At 39.0% G+C, this 23,552-nt stretch overlaps 8 protein-coding genes across 12 annotated transcripts; 3 read left to right on the forward strand and 5 right to left on the reverse strand.

Moving 5' to 3' along the window:
- Positions 1-7,441: 7,441 nt before the first annotated feature.
- Positions 7,442-8,939, reverse strand: LOC129742855 (uncharacterized). Its single transcript, XM_055734799.1, has 4 exons — positions 8,688-8,939; positions 7,668-8,501; positions 7,497-7,616; positions 7,442-7,447 (listed from the first exon to the last, which is right to left on the reverse strand). Exons 1-4 carry the CDS (start codon positions 8,937-8,939, stop codon positions 7,442-7,444), a joined length of 1,212 nt encoding a protein of 403 aa, XP_055590774.1.
- Positions 8,940-9,621: 682 nt separating this feature from the next.
- LOC129747662 (oligoribonuclease, mitochondrial) lies at positions 9,622-10,792 on the forward strand. 5 transcript variants are annotated; one of them, XM_055741965.1, is made up of 3 exons: positions 9,648-9,766; positions 9,832-9,993; positions 10,057-10,792. In XM_055741965.1, the coding sequence occupies exons 2-3, from the start codon at positions 9,939-9,941 to the stop codon at positions 10,653-10,655; spliced, it is 654 nt and encodes a 217-aa protein (XP_055597940.1). In that variant the 5' UTR covers positions 9,648-9,766; positions 9,832-9,938; the 3' UTR covers positions 10,656-10,792. The 5 variants fall into 5 exon arrangements, with proteins under 5 accessions (XP_055597943.1, XP_055597940.1, XP_055597939.1 ...); XM_055741964.1 differs by having other exon boundaries at positions 9,651-9,766; positions 9,829-9,993; XM_055741967.1 differs by having other exon boundaries at positions 9,661-9,766; positions 9,853-9,993.
- A 247-nt stretch (positions 10,793-11,039) lies between these two features.
- LOC129746463 (succinate dehydrogenase cytochrome b560 subunit, mitochondrial) lies at positions 11,040-12,025 on the reverse strand. Its single transcript, XM_055740117.1, has 2 exons — positions 11,849-12,025; positions 11,040-11,734 (listed from the first exon to the last, which is right to left on the reverse strand). Exons 1-2 carry the CDS (start codon positions 11,866-11,868, stop codon positions 11,239-11,241), a joined length of 516 nt encoding a protein of 171 aa, XP_055596092.1. The 5' UTR covers positions 11,869-12,025; the 3' UTR covers positions 11,040-11,238.
- A 143-nt stretch (positions 12,026-12,168) lies between these two features.
- On the forward strand, positions 12,169-15,174 carry LOC129746461 (dnaJ homolog subfamily C member 11). The gene is made up of 8 exons (XM_055740115.1): positions 12,169-12,333; positions 12,471-13,152; positions 13,212-13,419; positions 13,475-13,591; positions 13,661-13,852; positions 14,356-14,623; positions 14,684-14,816; positions 14,880-15,174. Exons 1-8 carry the CDS (start codon positions 12,265-12,267, stop codon positions 14,903-14,905), a joined length of 1,695 nt encoding a protein of 564 aa, XP_055596090.1. The 5' UTR covers positions 12,169-12,264; the 3' UTR covers positions 14,906-15,174.
- Positions 15,175-15,234: 60 nt separating this feature from the next.
- LOC129746462 (GPI mannosyltransferase 1) lies at positions 15,235-16,615 on the reverse strand. Its single transcript, XM_055740116.1, has one exon. The coding sequence runs from the start codon at positions 16,613-16,615 to the stop codon at positions 15,281-15,283; it is 1,335 nt and encodes a 444-aa protein (XP_055596091.1). The 3' UTR covers positions 15,235-15,280.
- A 646-nt stretch (positions 16,616-17,261) lies between these two features.
- Positions 17,262-17,610, reverse strand: LOC129746465 (uncharacterized). The gene has a single exon (XM_055740119.1). The coding sequence runs from the start codon at positions 17,457-17,459 to the stop codon at positions 17,262-17,264; it is 198 nt and encodes a 65-aa protein (XP_055596094.1). The 5' UTR covers positions 17,460-17,610.
- LOC129746464 (cx9C motif-containing protein 4) lies at positions 17,605-18,949 on the reverse strand. Its single transcript, XM_055740118.1, has 3 exons — positions 18,827-18,949; positions 18,615-18,768; positions 17,605-17,931 (listed from the first exon to the last, which is right to left on the reverse strand). The coding sequence occupies exons 2-3, from the start codon at positions 18,679-18,681 to the stop codon at positions 17,750-17,752; spliced, it is 249 nt and encodes an 82-aa protein (XP_055596093.1). The 5' UTR covers positions 18,682-18,768; positions 18,827-18,949; the 3' UTR covers positions 17,605-17,749.
- A 362-nt stretch (positions 18,950-19,311) lies between these two features.
- LOC129746048 (zinc finger protein 436-like) lies at positions 19,312-21,952 on the forward strand. Its single transcript, XM_055739475.1, has 3 exons — positions 19,312-19,637; positions 19,703-20,882; positions 20,986-21,952. Exons 1-3 carry the CDS (start codon positions 19,429-19,431, stop codon positions 21,940-21,942), a joined length of 2,346 nt encoding a protein of 781 aa, XP_055595450.1. The 5' UTR covers positions 19,312-19,428; the 3' UTR covers positions 21,943-21,952.
- The last annotated feature ends 1,600 nt before the right edge of the window (positions 21,953-23,552 follow it).

Genomic DNA, 23,552 nt, shown 5'->3' on the forward strand with positions numbered 1-23,552 from the left:
AAAATAAAGGAAGAAGAATCGCATCAGAAAAAAATAACCGTAATAATGTGGTACTAGATCAATTCGAGACTTTTTTTGAAAAGAAGTTATTTGATTCGTTTGCGTCGAACCCAGAAAAAACACGAAATTTCATTAATGTTTTATGTATTTACAATAAAAAAAAATTAAAATTAAAAGCACTTTAAGACTTAAGCCTAGTACATACTAGGCAACATGAACTGCGATTTTTGTTATGAGACGAACTTTGTTGTTGTTGTTGGAAACCTAAGACGGTCTCAGTGTCTCCCGAAGAAAATGGGAGACGTCTCGAGACGAACCGTCTCCTAGTGTGGACTAGGCTTTAGGCAGTATAGTTCGTACAACAACATACGAACATGGTCATTACTACACGCTCCTTTTTTTAAACTCAAAATTAAGTACGACCGAGGTTCAAAACATAGTTCGATTCTATGAACTTAAAGTTAAGTACCCTTTTTCCTCCTCGCGATTGTTCAAAATGGAGTTCGAACTGCGAACTCAAAACTAATCCCATTCGTGCCATTTTTGCCGAGCCGCATTTCAGGTAGCTACGAACAAGGGCATAAAAAACGGTTCAAAAAATGGTACTCGCTTTTGAACTTAGTTTTGAGTATGCTTGTCAGAACTTAGTTTCGCTATTGCCCAATCAAACCCAAAGCTGAGGGCTGCCACTGAAGTCCCGCATACTAAAATACCATATCTAAAACAGTCCATACAATTCATCTACTGTTTCAGAAAAAGTGATTGTCTCTGTAAACGCAGATATTCCATTAAACTTTACGTCGACAACGATAAGAACAAAACATTAACGTTCATGTGAAAAGATGATGGTATCTGGAATGGTGATAGAATCAAAGATAGTAGATATAAAGATACCCAGCTCTTTACATTTTTCATATAAATTCCAACAGACATTCTTTCTACCAACATTAACACCACCTGCTGACGGAAAAGGTCATCATTTCTCACAAATTGTGTTTAGTGATCGTAGCGTGCAGATCATGATGCACTCTGATATGTTTTCAATCAATGTAAAATTATTCAAACTGCACTCTGAAGTAATTTGATTAAATATTGCAGAAATAAATGCGACTGACTCAGTAAAATTGAGCTAACCGCATTCAGATTCATCGATTGTGAAAATACCTTAATTTAATAATGAAAACATTAACATTAACAATGTTTTGATTATTTGATCAACAATGAATAAAAAAAAGTGTATAAACAAAGTTATAATTTAAGAATATTTAACATTTATAATTTATGAACATAGTGAAAAGTTGAATTTTAAGCCAGTCTCAGCGCTTAAAACTTCTTAAGATTTTATTTCTTGATTCCCTCAATGTGATAACATTCCTACCTTTTCATTTCCACCTGAGGTGTACCGCTACCTTTATTTACTCTTTTAAATTTGTACATAGCACTTCGAAACGTTGAACTAAAATTAAGAACTAAATTTAGGTAAATGGCCAGCAAGGAAATCAATTAGAAAAAATCCAATACTCAAATTGCTGTATGATAAAAACAGCTGGACCAACTAATACAACTATGGCATTTTAGTTTACCTGAAGTGTCGTGTTAAATTTTGAAGAATATTATTTCATTATTACTTTTGCAATTTTAGAGTCTTCTTCAATGTGAAATAATCAGGCTGATATTATTTTTTTTTTTGAAAATTTGGATACTGTGCAATCTGTTGCAGTCACAAAAAGCGATTGGCGAATAGAAAAATTAAAAAAAAAACTGATTTAAATAGGTACTGTTTTGAAATGTGGCACAAATGTCACAATCCACAAATCTAAAGTGTGCAGTCCCATTTTGTGCGCTGCTCATAAAATAATCCACACCCTCATTTCTCATTAAAGATTTTTGAGTGCAAAAATTAGTTACTGTTAATGGGACTTTTGATTGTTGTGCTAAAAAACTCTCAATTGAGTACATGTGTCCCACCGTGTGATAAAAACTTATTTACATGAGTTTTCTCTGCTAACAGTGTTCAATGTGTTTTAGTTGCATTTCTGCCGTCTGGTGGCGCTTTTTTTTGTCTCCCGGTTTTCATAAGAGTTGGGAATCTTTATATAAACTATTTTTGTACGAGGTGCCTAGGAATTCCAAACGTTAATGTTCACCCACAAACTCCTGACAAGCAGAGAATCCCACCACAATTTGCGCCTCGAGAGAATGGCGTCGCACCGCTTGTCCAGAAACGCAAATCATCTCCGCCTATCCCGTGTAAGGACGGAATACGGGAAAAAGAAACCCAGCTACTTTGCCAGTAAACTCTACAACAACCTGCCAGAGACCCTGAAACGGTCTTCAACGCCCTCGCGATTCAAAGCGCAACTGTTATCGATCTGCAAGCAGAACATAAACCGCTTCCTCCGCTAAAAAAATTATTTGTGCCACACGTCTTATTAATATCATCTTTTCGCTCTCGCCCCTCCACCTAGCCCACCGCCGCCCAAACGCCGCTCCAAACCACCGCCACCCACCCGCCACCCGCCACCTCCCATCAGAAACGCACCACCGCAGCAGCCACAAAAAGCTACGAATATGTATAATACAATTAAGTGTAACACCCTATTATATTGTATAAAATTGTGAAATAGCAAATGAAAAGTGCCACTCCTTCACAGAGCATTATCTCGCTCACTGGAGTTGGAGTGCTCATACATATTTTGGAATACCTAATATTGTAAACGAATTGTTAAAATTGTTTTGACAGGGTTTTGTGCCTGTTGGAGAAGAGGCTTTAGAGAAGCTTAACTCCAGCGGGCTTTCCCTGTTCGAGGAAAAAATAAATAAATAAAAATAAAAAAACCTCCTGTATATATACACACATTGGTATAAATTAGACCCAAGAATAGACCGCACGGATACAGATACAGATGCCCTTTTTCTTCTTCTTCTTTTGATACACGCTCCTTGTTTTAAACTCAAAATTAAGTAGTTTTTGTTCAAAACAGCACTTCAGTTGCAGCCCTCAACTTTGAGTAAGACTGAGCAAACGCAAAAACTAAGTTCTGACTGGCATACTCAAACCTAAGTTCGAAAGCGAGTTCCATTTTTTGAACTTTCTTTATGCCTTTATTCGTAGCTACCCAAAATGCAGTTCTCGCAGCCGAACTCGCTAAGTGCTTTCAGTTCAACACACGCGAGGAGGGTTCAATTTTTAGTTCATTAGATCGATCTCAGTTTTGCTCCTTCGCCGAAGGAAAAATGGGATTAGTTTGAGTTCGCAGTTCGAACTTCCTTTTGAACCATCGCAAGGAGGAAAAAAGGAACTCAACTTTAGTTCATACAATCGAACTATGATTTGACCACGGTCAAACAGCACCCCGCATAAACCAGGATTGTAACCAAACGTTTTCTAAAACAGTCCTATAACTATTTAATGAAGCGTAGATAGAATGTTAAACAAACGATTCTGGAAATTGTAAAATACATTGCTTGAATTGTGAGTTTTGAATTGACGTTATTTTTAATATGTCGTTAGGTTATGTAACTGTTAAAAACGGTTAAAACATTCATATGGAGGAACTGTTCTACAGACAGTTGTGATAACGTCCAAAAACCGATCATGGAAAACATATTAAGGCAGTCAAACTGTTACCTCTACAGTTTTTCTTAGAGTAATCTTTTACCTAAACAGTAACCCAAACGATTCAGAACAGCATTCGTCCAACACTACCCAGAACCGTACGTGAATGGAACTCACACACATACATAGAAAGACATGTTTTTGAGAATTTTCGGATGTTTGATTAATTGAACCAGTTTTTTCACACCATTTTTATTCAGTTTTCACACTTGAAATGTAAGATGCGACAATGAAATCTTTTTGATGATTCTTGGAGGGGTCGCTAACGACGATTCTACACGGCCATGAGGAATCATTGTAGATCCAACGCTGCTGTTTGCCAGGAAGCCACCGTCGCCCGGGTGACGATTATGCGGGGAAGCTGAAAATATTTGTCAATTGTAGTCATTTGCAATGTAGAATATTCGTACGAATTATTACTTACTGCATTTTCCGTCGTCCATCATGTTTTCCGCTGCACACCGGTCCGATTAAAAGGGGTTTTCCCCGAAACATTTGCCGTAATCGCCTACGACAATCCTCGCAGAAAGCTGCAAAAAAAAATCTACACCAACAAATGAGTGCGCTCCTTTGTTGGTGTTGATTCTGCCAAACTAGCTAGTGGTGCCAGTTAGGCTGATCTTTTGAATTTAGTCCCTTAGACCGATGACATAGTGAATACGATGCGATGCGATGCGGTGAATGCGGTTCAATGCGGTGAACCACATTTGATGAAAATGTATGTGAATCGCTTAAACCTGACATACTCAACGCGGCGAAGCAGATGTCAATTTGTTCCGCCGCTCGAGTTCGCGTAGGCTGCGTCCGTAAATTTTCCGCTGATTCGCATCGCATCGCACTCACTATGTCATCGGCCTTAGATGTTGTACTTATTTTACTGATTACCGTGTAAAACCATCTGGCATCCTTGACCGGCGTTTCGTTCGTTTTTTGAGTGCGTATATGACAGAAAGAATGGACGGTATGAGTAAAGGTTTGAGATTATTTTTACGATTAAAGAAAAATTGCAGTAAATCGTTCATACCATTCTATCACCATTCCAGATACCATCATCTTTTCACATGAACGTTAATGTTTTGTTCTTATCGTTGTCGACGTAAAGTTTAATGGAATATCTGCGTTTACAGAGACAATCACTTTTTCTGAAACAGTAGATGAATTGTATGGACTGTTTTAGATATGGTATTTTAGTATGCGGGACTTCAGTGGCAGCCCTCAGCTTTGGGTTTGATTGGGCAATAGCGAAACTAAGTTCTGACAAGCATACTCAAAACTAAGTTCAAAAGCGAGTACCATTTTTTGAACCGTTTTTTATGCCCTTGTTCGTAGCTACCTGAAATGCGGCTCGGCAAAAATGGCACGAATGGGATTAGTTTTGAGTTCGCAGTTCGAACTCCATTTTGAACAATCGCGAGGAGGAAAAAGGGTACTTAACTTTAAGTTCATAGAATCGAACTATGTTTTGAACCTCGGTCGTACTTAATTTTGAGTTTAAAAAAAGGAGCGTGTAGTAATGACCACCCGCATAAACCAGGATTGTAACCAAACGTTTTCTAAAACAGTCCTATAACTATTTAATGAAGCGTAGATAGAATGTTAAACAAACGATTCTGGAAATTGTAAAATACATTGCTTGAATTGTGAGTTTTGAATTGACGTTATTTTTAATATGTCGTTAGGTTATGTAACTGTTAAAAACGGTTAAAACATTCATATGGAGGAACTGTTCTACAGACAGTTGTGATAACGTCCAAAAACCGATCATGGAAAACATATTAAGGCAGTCAAACTGTTACCTCTACAGTTTTTCTTAGAGTAATCTTTTACCTAAACAGTAACCCAAACGATTCAGAACAGCATTCGTCCAACACTACCCAGAACCGTACGTGAATGGAACTCACACACATACATAGAAAGACATGTTTTTGAGAATTTTCGGATGTTTGATTAATTGAACCAGTTTTTTCACACCATTTTTATTCAGTTTTCACACTTGAAATGTAAGATGCGACAATGAAATCTTTTTGATGATTCTTGGAGGGGTCGCTAACGACGATTCTACACGGCCATGAGGAATCATTGTAGATCCAACGCTGCTGTTTGCCAGGAAGCCACCGTCGCCCGGGTGACGATTATGCGGGGAAGCTGAAAATATTTGTCAATTGTAGTCATTTGCAATGTAGAATATTCGTACGAATTATTACTTACTGCATTTTCCGTCGTCCATCATGTTTTCCGCTGCACACCGGTCCGATTAAAAGGGGTTTTCCCCGAAACATTTGCCGTAATCGCCTACGACAATCCTCGCAGAAAGCTGCAAAAAAAAATCTACACCAACAAATGAGTGCGCTCCTTTGTTGGTGTTGATTCTGCCAAACTAGCTAGTGGTGCCAGTTAGGCTGATCTTTTGAATTTAGTCCCTTAGACCGATGACATAGTGAATACGATGCGATGCGATGCGGTGAATGCGGTTCAATGCGGTGAACCACATTTGATGAAAATGTATGTGAATCGCTTAAACCTGACATACTCAACGCGGCGAAGCAGATGTCAATTTGTTCCGCCGCTCGAGTTCGCGTAGGCTGCGTCCGTAAATTTTCCGCTGATTCGCATCGCATCGCACTCACTATGTCATCGGCCTTAGATGTTGTACTTATTTTACTGATTACCGTGTAAAACCATCTGGCATCCTTGACCGGCGTTTCGTTCGTTTTTTGAGTGCGTATATGACAGAAAGAATGGACGGTATGAGTAAAGGTTTGAGATTATTTTTACGATTAAAGAAAAATTGCAGTAAATCGTTCATACCATTCTATCAAAAATAGTTTATATAAAGATTCCCAACTCTTATGAAAACCGGGAGACAAAAAAAAGCGCCACCAGACGGCAGAAATGCAACTAAAACACATTGAACACTGTTAGCAGAGAAAACTCATGTAAATAAGTTTTTATCACACGGTGGGACACATGTACTCAATTGAGAGTTTTTTAGCACAACAATCAAAAGTCCCATTAACAGTAACTAATTTTTGCACTCAAAAATCTTTAATGAGAAATGAGGGTGTGGATTATTTTATGAGCAGCGCACAAAATGGGACTGCACACTTTAGATTTGTGGATTGTGACATTTGTGCCACATTTCAAAACAGTACCTATTTAAATCAGTTTTTTTTTTAATTTTTCTATTCGCCAATCGCTTTTTGTGACTGCAACAGATTGCACAGTATCCAAATTTTCAAAAAAAAAAATAATATCAGCCTGATTATTTCACATTGAAGAAGACTCTAAAATTGCAAAAGTAATAATGAAATAATATTCTTCAAAATTTAACACGACACTTCAGGTAAACTAAAATGCCATAGTTGTATTAGTTGGTCCAGCTGTTTTTATCATACAGCAATTTGAGTATTGGATTTTTTCTAATTGATTTCCTTGCTGGCCATTTACCTAAATTTAGTTCTTAATTTTAGTTCAACGTTTCGAAGTGCTATGTACAAATTTAAAAGAGTAAATAAAGGTAGCGGTACACCTCAGGTGGAAATGAAAAGGTAGGAATGTTATCACATTGAGGGAATCAAGAAATAAAATCTTAAGAAGTTTTAAGCGCTGAGACTGGCTTAAAATTCAACTTTTCACTATGTTCATAAATTATAAATGTTAAATATTCTTAAATTATAACTTTGTTTATACACTTTTTTTTATTCATTGTTGATCAAATAATCAAAACATTGTTAATGTTAATGTTTTCATTATTAAATTAAGGTATTTTCACAATCGATGAATCTGAATGCGGTTAGCTCAATTTTACTGAGTCAGTCGCATTTATTTCTGCAATATTTAATCAAATTACTTCAGAGTGCAGTTTGAATAATTTTACATTGATTGAAAACATATCAGAGTGCATCATGATCTGCACGCTACGATCACTAAACACAATTTGTGAGAAATGATGACCTTTTCCGTCAGCAGGTGGTGTTAATGTTGGTAGAAAGAATGTCTGTTGGAATTTATATGAAAAATGTAAAGAGCTGGGTATCTTTATATCTACTATCTTTGCTTTCAGAGACACGAATTGTTGTCGATCTGTTATGTAGCTCTCAATTAACCGATGAGGCTGACCTCGTATGCCATACCAATCCAATTTTTGCAACAGCAAGGCGTAGTCTATTGTGTCGAATGCTTTCCTTAGGTCCAAAAACAGGGCACCGGCGTAGTTACGATTGTCCAGGTCGTCATATATATCTTCCAGGAGTTCAGTAGTTGCTGTTAATGTACTGCATCCTTTTCGGAATCCATACTGGCGCGGGCTTAGGTCGTATCTCGATAAGTACTCACTTATCCTGGTGACGAGAAGTTTTTCCAGGATTTTGTTCAATACTGAGAGCGTTGAGATTGGACGGTAGTTTGAAACGTCTGAGCTGTCTCCGGACTTGAAAATAGGAGTTACTCGGGCTAGTTTCAATGCGTCGGGATAAACTCCGGTTCCGACTATTTCATTAAAGATATCTGTCAGGATATCGGAGAGCGCCAAGTGATGTGTTTTTAGTGTGTCCACGGTAATATTGTCAGCACCAGGAGATTTGTTGGAATCTAAGTTGCTGATTTCTAACAGTACCTCTGAGACGGTTGCCGGTCTCAAAAACAAGGAAGGCGATGGTTGCGAACGAAGTGAATTGTACTGTTGAATGTCTCGATTGCTTGCGATGTTAGCAGCCAATTGGGGACCAATATTGCAGAAGTAGTCGTTGATGCTGTTTGAAACTTGTGCTGGATCCACCTGAACTTCATTTCCAATCTTGAGCGTAATATTATCATGCGATTTGGACTTGCGGCCGAGGGCTTCGTTCAAGAATTTCCAGGATTGCTTTGGCGATGCTGTTTGCTGAAGTCGAAGAAAGTATGACCGTTTACAATGACTTTTTAGCTTTGCCAGTCTTCCGGAGATGTCTTTTAGAAGATGCTTAGAGTGTTCATCCGCAGGGTGACGCTTGCAATGCTTCCAAATCTTGTCTTTCGTTGACATTAGTTTCCAGACGTCGAATGTCATCTAGGGGCAATTCCTCTTCACCTTTGCTCTTATTGTTATTGTTTTTGTGGCACGATTTCGGATCTTGTTGTATTTGTCGGCTATGAGTTTGATCTTTTCGTTAGCGCATGTTGTCGACGGAATGTTCTGCAACGCTTCTGCGAATTCTGCGTTTAGTTGGTGGTGGTTGACGATGCTCTTACTTAAGAATTGGACATCTTTGTTGGTACTGCTCGAAAGCGTGGTAACAATCATGTTGTGGTCGCTTATATCCGTGCAGATTGTCTCATTCATTGTTGAAGCGATGATGCTCTGTGAACATACAACATGGTCGAGTATATTCCCACTGGCTGGCCGCGTGACCTCGTTGTTGACAACAAACAAGTTGCGTGATTCCAAAATCCTGAGATACTCGCCAACTATGTTGCTCGACAGGTTAACTGGCACGTTTGTATCACCCAGGAGGTGTTACCGAATATCGAATTCCCGATTCAGCCATTTAGGCTATGGAGCTATGCGGAACTCATGAAGTTTGTTTACCAACAAACAACAGAAAAGCTGAGCAAAAAATAAACAAACTCATTGAGAGCCCCGCTCACTCCTCGCCTACTTACTGTGAAAGTCGGAGAACCTCGTGTATCTAGGAACCTTGATTTATACGAGAAATTGACCAACAAAATATGATCCAATCCAGTGAAAAAACTGGCTACCCCACTCGTGCTCCATTAACTGCCAAACACTTTAGAACTCCGTCAAATTGGGTCCAAATCTCATCTGTTTTGGATCAATCCTTATACCAGCTCTAAAAAATAAATTGATAAATAAATATTATTGATAATTTTGATTTATACTTGATAATAAGGCAAAGCGCGTCAAAAGAGTATTAGAGCCCATTTCTTACGAGCATAAATCAAACAAACATTCGCTGGCACTTTAACCAAATGAACAGCTCAATCGGTTCGGTGCGGATGATCTCACGCGGTTGTTATCAAAAAAAGAATAGTGCTAACGTGCAATCACATGAGAAGTTCTCGACAAAGGCGGCGGCCAGTTTTAAATCGAATCAAATTGCTCGATTAAAAGGAGAAAAGCTAAAAGCGGAAACATTCGAAACATTATAGGTATATTTTTATGAAAATTTTCTAATACTTTTATGATTAACAAACCTTACAACTCTTTGAAGTAGGTGATAATTGTTGTATTCAAGCTTGTTTTAGTCTGGGCTTACGGTTTCCGCTGAAATTGTTTTCTGTCCAACGCATGCGATTGTTTTGATCATCGTTAAATTGGAAAATGGTGCTAAGGATATTACTGAAGCCGCATTTCCAAACGCAATGTTTTCGCTTAAGTTAGTAGAATGAGGGTCAATTAATTAGGGAAGAAAATTAACAGTATTGATTTCTATTTTCAGGCAAGCAAATAAGAAATATGAGCGCTTCCTTGCCAACCCAAGCAAAACCTCCATCCCAGAATAACCTGGTTTGGATTGATTTGGAGATGACGGGACTCGATATAACAAAAGATCACATAATCGAAATAGCGTGCATTATCACGAATAAAAATCTCGAAATCCTGGATATGAAGGACGTAGTAATTCACCAGCCAGAAGAGGTGCTAGAGAACATGAACGACTGGTGCAAGGATCATCACGGCAAAACCGGGCTCACACAAGCCGTACGGGCATCAACCGTTACTCTGACTGAAGCTGAACAATCGGTGTTGGAATTGGTCAGAAAACATTGTCCGGAGAAAGGTTGCCCAGTGGCTGGCAACTCGGTTTACATGGATCGGCTATTTCTGTACCGTTACATGCCGGCTTTGAACGAGTATCTTCACTATCGAATCGTTGATGTGAGCACAATTAAGGAAGTTTGTCGCCGTTGGAACGGAGCAATTTTTAGTCGGGCACCACCCAAGGTACTGAATCATCGAGCACTGGACGATATTAAAGAGAGCATCAAGGAACTGCAGTACTACAAACAGTTTATGTTCCAAAACCAGAGGTCTTAAAGTAAGCATTGAAATGTGAATACAAATGAATTTAGTTAGGATTAATGTGTATGCGTTGCAAAGCAAACAAATTTTCAAGATTGTGAGTAGCAATTAAAAATCGAATAAAAAGTTAGTAGTAAAATAAAAGACTGTTAGAAACCATATCACATCAATTAAATGTATTGGCCATAAAAACTCGAATGAGTCGGTCATTTTAAAATTAAATTAAATATATTTTTGTATTTTCATTCTAAAATACCTTGAATCATTTTAAAACAAACTCAAAAGCTATGTGGAAAAAAATATAATAATGATCAACCTACCTCTGAACTCAGTTACATCGAATACTTTTCGTTGTAAATAATTAATCGTATACGGATATTGCAAAAGTTTAAACTAGAATTTCCACAGAGCTAAACATAATTTATTGAAAGCAGAGCTGGGTCGTAAATAAATAGTTTAATTTCGGATTAAGTAAACCAATTTTATGCCGCTTTTGAAGCAGCTTCTGATGTTATCAAAATCTACTTTTTCGGATAATTGAATGTTATCCTGCAATCACTGGGCACTCTATTGTTGTTCCAGCTTTCGTCCTTGATTTTTACAAGAAGGTAAGTCCAGCAGCCACCACACCGGAAATCAGCAGCATGGTGTATCCGGTAGAGTAGACCTCCTTGATGGTAAGGAACTTGCCCAGATCCCAGAACAGATGGCGCACACCGTTCACGCTGTGGAAGGCGAACGGATAGGCGAGGGTAAACTTGAGCGCCATCAGGGACGGCGCACTGAGGCCCTCGAGCATGGTCAGATAGTGGGTCGCATCGTGCGGCAGGGCCAGGGCCCCGACTCCCAGCAAGGTGGCATAGCCGGCCAGTGCCATTCCAGTCATGCGGTGCGTAATCGACAGCATACTGGTCAGTTGCGGGGCATAGATCGTCAGATGGGGCGATTGTGGTCGATTCAATCGGGCGTTGCGGTCATCGTGGGATTCGTCCGACGGGGCTTCCGCCTTAACCGGTTTCAACGTAACCGATCGCACGGCCAGAAGTGGCGCCGCTTGATTGTAGCTTTGCAGCAGATTGCGTCTGCAGGCATTTCTACAATAAACCGTGTTGTTATTTCAATGCTAAACATTCGTCAAATTATATAACTTTCTATTCATTCAACCTGGCCGAGAGAAGGCCATTTGTTTATCTTGGAACGATTCTTACCTTAAAATCGAGGCTGCCATGTTGATGGTTTTGGGGGAAAAGGTGTTCAAAACCGAAATTGTGTTGATATCCGAAGCAAAATCGGTTTTATTTCGTAATTTGCAGCCTCAAATTGCAAAATCGTTTGCAAATCCAAAACCTGTCGCACGAACGAAAACGCAAGATGAATGACAATGCATGTTAGCACTAACTATTTTTCAGTTTCTTTGGTGATGGGCGGCCGTGAGCGTAGTTTTTCGTAGTACTAGACGCATGTCGCTCAAAACGGAAAAGTGCATAACCGCTGGGGTTTCTAGTTTTATTTTCGATTTCCATGCACCCGGTTGTCTGTTCTTTCTGTTCGGCGAAAAACTTCTCAAAATTTGCTTTGAAAATCGTGTGTTAGAAAGCCAAAACTTTTAAATTTTCTGCTCACAATGGACGACAACGATGAGCTGGAATTTGTCGAAGAGGATTATTATGCCTTCTTGAATCTACCTCGCGATGTAGGTACCTTAATGCGATATTCCAAACCGTTCGTGTTCCATGTTTTGAACGGGGTGGTGTTTGCGTAATCTCGACACCCGATTGCGTTTGCCACGAATTATGTATAAGAAAAATAAAATGTGTTTTTGGGTTGCAGGCCACGCCAGAAGATATTACCGCTGCGTATCGGACGTTCAGCCGGATGTACCACCCGGACAAACATACCGAGGTCAAAAACAAGGAAAAGGCTGAAATGATGTTTAACCGGACGAAGCGGGCATACGAGGTTCTCTCGGATCCGCACCAGCGAGCAATCTACGATTCGCTCGGTAATAAAGGCCTCCAGACGGAAGGTTGGGAACTGATTCACCGCACTCGGACACCGGGTGAAATCCGCGAAGAATACGAACGGCTTGCCCGGGAGAGGGAAGAAAGGAGGATGCAGCAAAAGACTAATCCCCGAGGAAACATCACGGTGCAAATCAATGCAACTGAGCTGTTCAATCGCTACGATTTAGATTATGATGAGGAAAGTTTTTTCCCAGGGGTTGAAGTATCAGGTATGAGCATGTCTCAATCGATAGAAGCTCCCCTATCTCGGACAGACACGGCCACACTATCAGGAAATTTGCACCTTCAAAATGGGGTTGGAAGTGGCAATTTTTTGCTTTCCTGCCGAAGGCTTCTAAATAAAGGTTGGCTCGAAGTAGACTGTGGAGCTGGAAGCGGACCGGTTTTGGGTCTGAAAGGATCCAGAAATCTAACCAATCGTTTGTTCTTGAACGGAGGAACGACAGTAAATTTCAGACAAAACGCGATTATTCCAGGAATTGCTGGAAGTAAGCTGTTTAGGTTACATTGTTCTGGGAACCGAATTTCAAAGACTTATTTTTTACAGCTCTGGCAATTCAACTTGACAAACACACCGTTGGTTATCTCACGTATAATGCGGGATTGCAGAGTTCGATGACCACAACGGTCGAACATAACACCGAACACTATCACTGCAACTTCAGTGCCACACTCGGCATTCCTCACTGCTACATAGCGGCCAGCTATACTCGAAAGTTAATCGAACAAGAACTAAAACTTAAAATTGCCCTCAAGTATGTCTACTTGTTTGCTGATTTGGTTGGAAATAATATTTTAATTTCTTTTCAGAGGAGGAACGTTTGGCTTTCTCGCCGAATATGGTGCGGAGAAAAAGGTTTCCAAGTATAGTTCGGTGGTGGCCAGCGTTAGTTTGGGCGTTCCCTCCGGTGTAACGCTTAAGATCAAGTAATGTTTCCCTAATAAGCAACTTCTTTATTAACATGGAAAATAACTCAAAACTTTCAACACCCGTAGGATCATCCGATCAACACAGTCCTACCTCTTTCCGATTCATCTGAGCGAGGAAATCATCCCGGCGGCAGTATTCTACGCAACCGTTACACCACTGCTCACATACTTCGTCATCAAGAAGACGATCATTGACCCGATGAACGAGGCGGCCAAGCAGCGCAACATCGAGAAGGTCAAGGAAACCAACAAAAGTCGGTAAGTTGAAGCTATTCTTAATCCTATGTAAATGCATGTAGTATTCTTTTGAAAGAGTTTTGAGCAGTTTCAAGTCTCCGAACAACAAAACCTATTTTTAACGAATATTTAATAAAACAATGAGAATGTTTTCGATACTGTTCTGTGAAAAGTGAAGCATTCAGTAATTCGGATAAAATGGACGAACATTTGGTAAAAAAAATCCGAACGCTCGTTCATAACGAATGTTCAATAAAACAATAAGAATGTTTTTGTTACCGTTCTGTGAAAAGTGAAGCATTCAGTAATTCGGAAATGGCCGAACATTCGGTAAAAAAAATTACCGAACGCTCGTTCATAAAACGAAGATAGAATTATTTTTTTACAGTTGATATGGTAAAAAATGTGATATTCCGAGCACCATTTACCTTTGCAGATTGTTCATTGAAACTTGCTTCTACGTGCATAATTACAGAATATCTACTCATTTTATTAAATATTTAATTTCTTCAACCTCCTTACAGAATGCAGGAGAAACGTCGGGAGGCGGAATCCGCAATCGCGCTGATGGGTGCTCTGTACGAGCGAAAGCGAAACGAGGAACATCGGCGCAACGGACTGGTCATTACCGGCGCTTGGTACGGGAAATTCGATCAATCCACTCGCCAGGTGCTGGTGGAGCAAAGTGACGAGATGGGTTTCATTCAGCAGAACCCGCATGTAATCGACGTTAAAATTCCGCTGCAGTGTTTGGTCAGCGATTCCCGGCTAAGGCTGTATGGATCTACAAAGGTTTGGAGGTTCTCTGATAAACTGAAAAATGCGTTGTAAATAGATCTTTCCACATTTTAGAGTGAATTGCCCGGTTTTTACGATCCCTGCTTTGGAGAGGATAAGCTGCTGCGAATCGATTACGAGTTCAAAAATAGAACCTACAGTGTATCGGTGGGCGATAATGAGGATATCGTTATTCCGGCGAATAATGGTGAGTCTCAACATAAAAAGGAGAAAGACTGTTAGTAAAAACATACGCATGTTTTCATTGCAGGTAACGGTAGTCCGAACCAAAACTAGCAAACCAAAGGAAATTAGCTTGGCTTCCAATCGTTGGAATCGTTTTTACGAACTAGTAGCATTCAGATAATATCCGTTTTTAACAACGGATGCTGACAATGAATACGAGTTTTCTTTCTAACTGACCTATGGTGCATTTTCCGATAGTCTGCGCTGCTCATTGCGGATCGATGTCGAGAACTGTGGTTGAGCTACGATTCACATTAGCAAAAATTATTAGTTTTGTTGTACAAATCAAACTGCCGACGAAATAGAGATGTTATAACTTATGCAGATTTTCATTTCTTTTTCATTTAGGAGTTTCGAAATTCAATTTAAATAACACAATATTTAATATTAATGTTTACTGATATTCAAAAGCTTCACTTCAACACTTCAATCGATTTTATAATTGTAAGTCACATCGTAATTGCTGACCAGCATCTGCAGGATGAGAATGTTGGAAAAGAAAAACACCACGCTTTGTACCCAAATGAACTCGAACGTGTTCCAGCCTTTGAATTCGAGCAGATAGGCCGGTAACAGCCAGCCTCCCTGGGAGATGAACCACATGATCGGCAGGAATACAGCCTTTCGCAAGCCGAGATTGCGGAAGTTCTTCACGCTCAACGGGAGCAACGAAAGGAACCACACGAAGTATTGCGACGTTACCACCGGATTGTAGGTCACCATAACGAAGGCGATGGAAAACAGGCAAAAGGCGAGCGTCTGACGGTGTTGTCCGTAACGAATGGTGATGATGAGGATCAAAATCAGCTGCGGTAAAAAGGTAAGAATTTTTTCCATCGCGGATATGTCGTAGCTGGAGCTTAGGTATTGCGAATAAAAATTGAGCGAAAAGTTGTGCCGGGTGTCCTTCCGTACCAGATGATATATGATGGATTCGTAAAGATACTGATGGCCGTACATGAGAAAGAAGAACGCAGTTGACGTAAACAGAGATATGATTGTTCCACACATTAAGGCTGTTTGCTTGTTGTTTGGTAGAACTATTGCTTGGGCGTAGTCTCTGATGGTTATGAGAGGTTTTTCAACGGTTGACAGATAAAATGCTAGACAGAATCCCAATGGGTACAAACGGAAGTGTATCGAGAGACCCAGAAACACTCCTGCCGTGAAGTATTGTCCAATGGTTTGTTCATTCTTTTGCAAGAAATACAGTGAAAGTAGAACCATTGAACAGGCCACGCAGTCTCCGTTGCCTCTCGTTGCTATGACCATCGTTAAGGGGTTGTACAACCAAAAGTACGCACTTAGTTCCGCCATCCGTATGTATTTGGGAGGTAATGTCTCGTTGCTGTTGTTTAGAATTTCGTTCTTCCGTTTGATCAAATACTTATTGCGATTGTTTAGCGTCTCCAGTTTCAGTAGTTTCTTCTCGATTGAAATCTTATTCGCACGATAGCATTCCAGCAGGATCCATTTGATAAGCACACCAATCAGGATGTCGAATAGTGAGAATATGAATTTTCCGTAGCTTCGATGAATAAGTAAATTTGGTAGCACCAGATACGCCAACAGCGGTGTGTAACGATAAGTGTGTCTTTTGAAAGGCGAATTTGAGTTGAGAACATGACTAGCTCCATCCGTTATCACCCGGTAGTCGACATCGGTGTACTGCACATCCGAAAGGCTGTCCTGAACCTCCCCGTAGTAGATGAGGAAAATACGGATCCCGATGCTGATCAGCAAGTGTGTTCGGAACGACATTTTTGATTATATGATTACCTGGAAAGAATATATCACTGATTTAAAAATTTAAATAAGTTGTAACTCATTGGTTTATGTTTTTTTTCTATTGAGAATAACTTGAGACATAGGAAAACCATTAGAATACAGTAAAATACTATGTTAGTAACTGTTAATGCCTTAAACTCTCTTTCAGTTCATAAGTTAATTTGACTACATACAAATTCATCGGTGATACAGATACTTAGTCCCAATTGCGTAAATTTGATAAAGTAGCAATTTTTAATAAAAAAATGAACATTGACAAACAACGCCAACTGATTTAAAATTTAAGCATTTAGGTGTTAACCTACATTAAAACCGTACCTGCTTATTTGAATTAATTATTGCTTCACTACCAGACAAAAATAAGCCCAAATATTGAAAAAATAAAAAGCTTAAAAAATATATATATAATTTAAGGATCTATATGAAAAAAATACCAAACTTACCTCTGTGATTTATATAAACGAAGTTTTCTACACAAGTTAGTATAAGTTACTGTCTACACACTATCAGTTTTTGTTAGTTTTTTTTTCAACGCACCTCTAACATAACCGAAACATTCTGTCTAGCACACTCTATTCGCAAACTACGACAGCATTTCAGCAGCTCAATTATCTCGAAACTACAGCACAGTTTTCATCTCGCGGGCAGCTTTCTGTAGGCACTGCTGAAATTGTCTGAACTCCTGATCGCACAATTTGTGCGTCACGTTTAAATCCGTGGTAACACAGGTCGCGTACGCTGCAGCTGCCACCGAACACTTTGCCAGTAGAATGGGGTAGTTTCTTAGTCTTTGGTTAGCTTTTTTCACTGATTCCATTGTCTTTCGAATTTTAATTTAATTTTCAAAGAAAGTTAACAATAGTAGAAAAAATTCAGCGCCTTCACTTGGGTCCAATACGGATAGAACGAATCTCGCGCTTCACTGCAGGTTCGTCGGCAATAAATGCGTCGTACAAAGGTTTCGAGAAGAAAACTAGCAGCGCACTGGAGGTCATTAGCGTTACAAACAGCCTGGGATTGCGCTGCATCCAGTTACGCTTGGGAACGATCACTCGACGGCGTGGATCGTAATTCATAGTTGATAAGTAGAAAATTCAGAGAGCCACACTACTCGCTCGCTCGTTGCTTATGCTTCTCTTGCCGTTCCCGGTCGGCTGCTTCCTGTTCCGAATGATAGTCCCGATCCAGTTTAATGCCCGAACAGCACAGCGAAACTTTATGAAACTTCAGACAACACTGGCGCATATTTTCGATGACATCGTAGCACCGGGTTTCGTCGAATTTGTTAGCTGGAAAGAATCAATAATTTTATAATAGACGATTTTAATGTGGCCTGCACATTGCAGCTCATTAAACGATTTTTAAAACTTTATATGGGTACCATTCTTAGTAAATCTAGGGTCTGAGGAATAAGGGTTGGATTTGTTTTATGTAGCCTGGATGAAGCCTTTGAAATAAAGAATAATAGTAGGTATTATTATTATGTTTGTTACATGAACTTCAACCTGGCCGTCTAAAAAGAATGAAGCGTGATTGATGTTGTGCTGTGAAGTTTAATCTATAGGAAGTTCCCACAGAATCTCTTGAAATCACATGCTTTAGTCGGACATTAATCACTAAATTAAAAAAAAAGTCTAGTGACAGGAAAAATTTGTTCAGTAGATTATAAAAAATTAGGCATAATAATTCCTATGGTTTTAAATTGGTGGAACTAGTAACAATATTTTTTAAACAGACCCTGTACCTATTTGTTTTTAAATTTTATTTTATTTAAAAAAAAAAATTAAGCATCTAGTCTTTTCAGTTATTTTTAAGGTTACACATAATTCTCTCTCTGAAATATTCACTTTCTAGATGTTCCAAGTTGGAACTTCCAACAACATTACCGCGGATCTGCTTTGAAATAACCATTACGTAAGACTTTAGAGAAATTTCTACATTTTGACGATAAAACTAATACGGAATGACTAACCTTTGAGACAGTCTTGAATTCGACAGGCAGACGGTTTACAGGGATCTTTAGCTGTTTTGCTGGACATTCAAAATCCGGCGGGGATGGCACACGAAACACAAAAAAAAACAATGGGAACTGCACCTTTTTTGCCGGAAGTGTTGGCTGTATTCCTCTAATATGGAAGTTAATAATTTACCATTTTCTAGTTATTTTGATAAATTGTTTCTTACCTATTGTAATAATGCGATGAATGATCACTGAAACACGTCTTTTATTTGTAAAAATCGCTAAAATACGGGAAAAAAATGGGAAAGACCGACCGGCGTCGGAATATTTACAAATTACCAAGTTGCACGCAGGGAAAAAGCATTTTGCAATTTTTGACATTTGGATTTATCGCATACGGGAAAAACATTTAAAATAGAAGTATTAAGAATTAAAAAAAATCGAAGATTGGAAGTTTGCTGGAAAATTCAATGCTTTCGCTACAATTTTTCATTCCAAATTTTCTGTAATGAGTAAGAGATGAAACAATAGAAATGCTGATAGTAATCATTAATCAAATAACTGTAACATAAATCAGAATTGAACGCAATTTTTCAGAAAATTATTTTTGAAGATATGATGCCTAGTTTAGATTGAGAGTGCATTGCAGCTTTTTGTTGTTGTTTACCGATCAAACAAAAAAAAAATTCAAATTAATTTGCAGCGGCGTCGGTGGTGCTCTTTCTATCGGTTTTGTCCAGGTAATCCGTTTATAACGTTAGAACGCGTTGTTTGTAAATTTACCTTTATTTTAATATCAAAGAAGCGGTGTGACCTTATTTACCAAATGGGACGGAAGTGTTGCGTTCCGTCTTGCAACTCCAACTACGATGCGATCCGACGTCAGGGGCAATCTCCGACCAGTACCTTTAAATTCCCGGACAATCCGGAGTTACGAAAGGCTTGGGTACGGGTTCTGAATCGAAATGACGATTGGCAGCCGGGAAGCACGGCCAGTATCTGTATCCACCACTTCCAGCCGGAGGATATAGTGAGGTTTGATTAAAAACAAAACACGATAGTAACTGATTTCAACTGTGTTCGATTTGGCTTTATTTTAGGTACGAAAAACCAGCCAAACTTAAACCAGAAGCGGTTCCCAGTATATTTGAAAGGAATCAACAGGACCATCGAATAAAAAGAGGTCGTCCTAGGAAAATGGTTGTGGAGCATTTAGATAACGGTGAATCAATAAAAGATTCTCCACAGGAAGAGCCCTACAAAGTAGGACTGACTGAGACCGATATTATAACTCCAGCAAGTGAAGTTCTTGAGGAGATGATAACGGATTTTCAGCGATTAATCGATCAAATCGAGAAGAAATGTGATAATTTGGGAAGCTGGAAATACAACAAAACAACAGATATTCTTCATTTATATTGTATTCATGACGACGTGGAAAAGGATAGTCCAATTTATATAGAGAACAGTATCAAGATTTTTCCCAATCTAAGTTTGGTTTTATTCCTGAAGGATGTTAAACAAGCGCAGACCAATCTGGAATGGATTCTGGGACACGATTATAAAATAAGTAGATGGTCACAAGTAAAGATCCTGATGCAGAAGTATGACTGCAAAACTCACATTAACAGAGATCTAGAAAATCAACCTAGGGAGTTGTTAATGAATGGTACAGAAGATAATGTTCTTGACTTTGATGAGCATGAATTTTCAAGCATTGAAAACAATGATGTCCAAGTGAACCAGACCGGAAATGAAAGCTATAAATCAGATGGCGATTCTGAAGTGGAAATAAAAATCGAGTATCTTGATATATTCGACGATCAGAGTGATAACATGTCGTCCGAGCAACTGCGAAATAATCCGATTAAAACAGTAAAGGATAGAGTAAGAACTCAAACAGAGCGTATGGAAAGACGCAAAGCTCGTGAAACGATGCAAGCATTGAAAGCCAGCAAACATAAATGTTTTATCTGTGATCGGGAGCACGAATCCTCAGAGGCCTTTGAGCATCATCTTACAGACCACACCGATATGTTGCCGTACCATTGTGGTCGATGCTCTAGCGAACAGGTGGTCGTTCGAACTCTGGCATCCCTCAATCGACATTTTCTAATGCATTTGAAACCCCTGAAATGTCGCGAGTGTGATGTACGATTTTCTTCCCATGGCACAAGAATGCTACACGAAAGAACTGGTCACGGTGATGTGAAACCCATGTCCTGTGATCGTTGTGGAAAGCAGTTCCAGTCGGTGAGAAGTTTCCAGCACCACTATAAGGTAAATATAAATTTTCAAAAAATCTAGCTAAATAAAACCAAATTATGCTACCACGCTTGAATTCTTAATGCTAATATAAGAGCCAAACATTTTTTTCTATCAGATTCACACCAATCCGGAATCTATGCGGTGTAAGCTCTGCAGCAAACAACTGTCCTCGGTCTATGAGCTGAAGCTGCACATGCGAATCCACACCAAGGAAAAACCTAACAAATGTCCCTTCTGTACGGCCAGTTTCAACAGAGTATCAAACTTGGTCCAGCACAAACGTCGCTTTCATTGTCAAGAAAAACCTTACCAGTGTAACGAGTGTGTTGAAACTTTTCTGACTAACGCCAAACTTAAGAGTCACGCTACCGTTCATGATCTTGGTAAGCAATCTGTTCATCAGTCGCCTCGGAAGCAGTCTAGTACGCCTTCTACGAAGATCAGTTCCGATAGCATAAAGGAATATAGCTGCGAATTCTGCAAGAAAGTGATGTCATCGTCTAAGCAGTATTATTCGCACATGAGGCAACATAGAAAACGTTTCCAGTGCAGTTACTGTGGGCTTCGTTTTGGGCAGCGAAGGGATTTTGTGGACCATGAAAATACCCACACTGGTAATCGACCGTACCAGTGCGAACTCTGTCCGATGACGTTCAAAACGGCATCCACGTATTTCGGGCATCGTTCGGTTCATTCGGTACTGAAGAAGCACAGTTGCGATGAATGTGGTCATAGGTTTAGCAGGTTGAGGCATTTGACGCAACATAAGAAGACACATGTTCCTCAGAAGCAGTTTGTTTGCAGACAGTGCCATCGAAAATTTCAGTATAAGAACGATCTTCAACAACATGTGGATGAGCTTCATCACAACGAAGAATTCACCAAGGTCCAACAGGTGGTCAAAACAGTTCAAATCCCTGTTGCGGACCCCATTAATGATTCGTCGACTTTTAACAAACCACCAGCAATCGTTGCGTCTGTGGAGCCAATGCAAACCGTTCAAATCACTGAGGCAATCGTTCTTACAGCCGAAATGTTATCCAATAAAAAAAATATCATTTTGCAACAGTGACAAAAAAGGTGAATATTATAATTGAAAAAAAAAAACTGTGAAATATTTTTTTCATTTTGCCACTTTATGTTGAAGATGAGTTTTAATGTAAGTTCTCAGAATGACATCAGCTAGCTTTTAAAATTAAATTACCAATATGAAAGAAAGTAGCCCTTAAACAACTTTCGACTTCGAGTTCAAAAATATCTCATTAATTTTTTATGGTATTTTTCAGTATCCGGACAAATGATGGTACTATAATCCTACGATATTTGGCATATGATCACATTTCTACATCACCCTGAGTTAAATCTGTGGTTATGGAAGCAACATAACACGTTGTCGGCTGTATGTACACTATGGTAAGTTTTATGCTGAATTCATTTCTATCATTTCATTAAATACCTATAACGTTTAAATAATTAGGAAATCATGAAAATTGAAATTTTGATTTTTATCTCAAATAACTTAAAAATGCATAAAATCTAATGTAATATTTGAGAAGCTTGGCCGCAGTGTTAAGATCACAGAAAAAAATAGTTCCATTTGTATTTTTTTTCAAAAATCTACTTTCTGGAACGTTCCAAACTACATGCACAATACTGCAACATCTTTTCTTCATCATATAAGGTACACCGGGGTATGGGGGACGCGGGGTAATTTGGGACGATGGTTATTAAAACAACATTTTGTTACTAATAATCAAAGGTTTGAAGAACCTCTTGGCTGAATGAAACTATGATTTCAAAGTAGTCGAAGATTCCTTTGAATTCAGCTACAGTATTTGAAAAACCCAAATACTAGTATTTCACTAGCTACTTGCTAGCATCCTCAGTGGGTTATCGACTGAAGAAAGTGTATCATTTCCCTCCCTTAAATTGTCCAAGCTAGGTAGCTCTGAATTATTTGTAGGTAAAAAGAACCTTCGAATGCTCGGCAAATGTGCCGTTGTCAGTTTCTTGGGCCTACCTACCCTTTTCTGAGTGTTGTCAGGTAGATTATTATTGTTACCCGCCCTATTTTGGGCGTTGTCAGGTAAATTATATTTCTTCTTACCTAAGAACTTGAACAGCCAACTATGACCTGGTCCGTTGTCTCCGTTCAACAGATTAGCTGAATTTTGATTGAAAATTTCAATACTTTACGCTACATCTAACTTCAGCGAACTACTGTTCAACGATCGAAGTAAAGAAATATTTTCTTGATCGATCAAATGGCCTGTTTCACAGATGTGTAATGCTACTGAAGATCTAGGATTCTGTAAAGGAAGAACTTTTTTCTTCGAATCTGATTTGGCAATTGCCAAATGTTCTTCGAATCTATCTATTAACTTCCTTTTTGTTTGTCCAATGTATACCTTATCACAGTCAGAACAACTGATCTTGTACACACCGGATCTATGCAGAAGTTCCACCGGATCTTTTGTTGATCCTAAAATGGATTTCAATTGATTATTGGAACTACTGAAAACCAATTCAATATCAAATTTTGTTAACTTGGATCGTAATTCAAGAGCATTGAAGCTATTAAATTCCATCGATCTCCGTTGAAACTCGTTTTGAATTGGAGTTAAAGTAGTGAAGGATTTTCTCTGAAGAATTTTTTGTTTTTTGTTGATGATGGCTTGAATA

The sequence above is a fragment of the Uranotaenia lowii genome, chromosome 2, assembly GCF_029784155.1.
Source record: "Uranotaenia lowii strain MFRU-FL chromosome 2, ASM2978415v1, whole genome shotgun sequence".
In the NCBI taxonomy this organism is placed as follows: Eukaryota; Metazoa; Arthropoda; class Insecta; order Diptera; family Culicidae; genus Uranotaenia; species Uranotaenia lowii.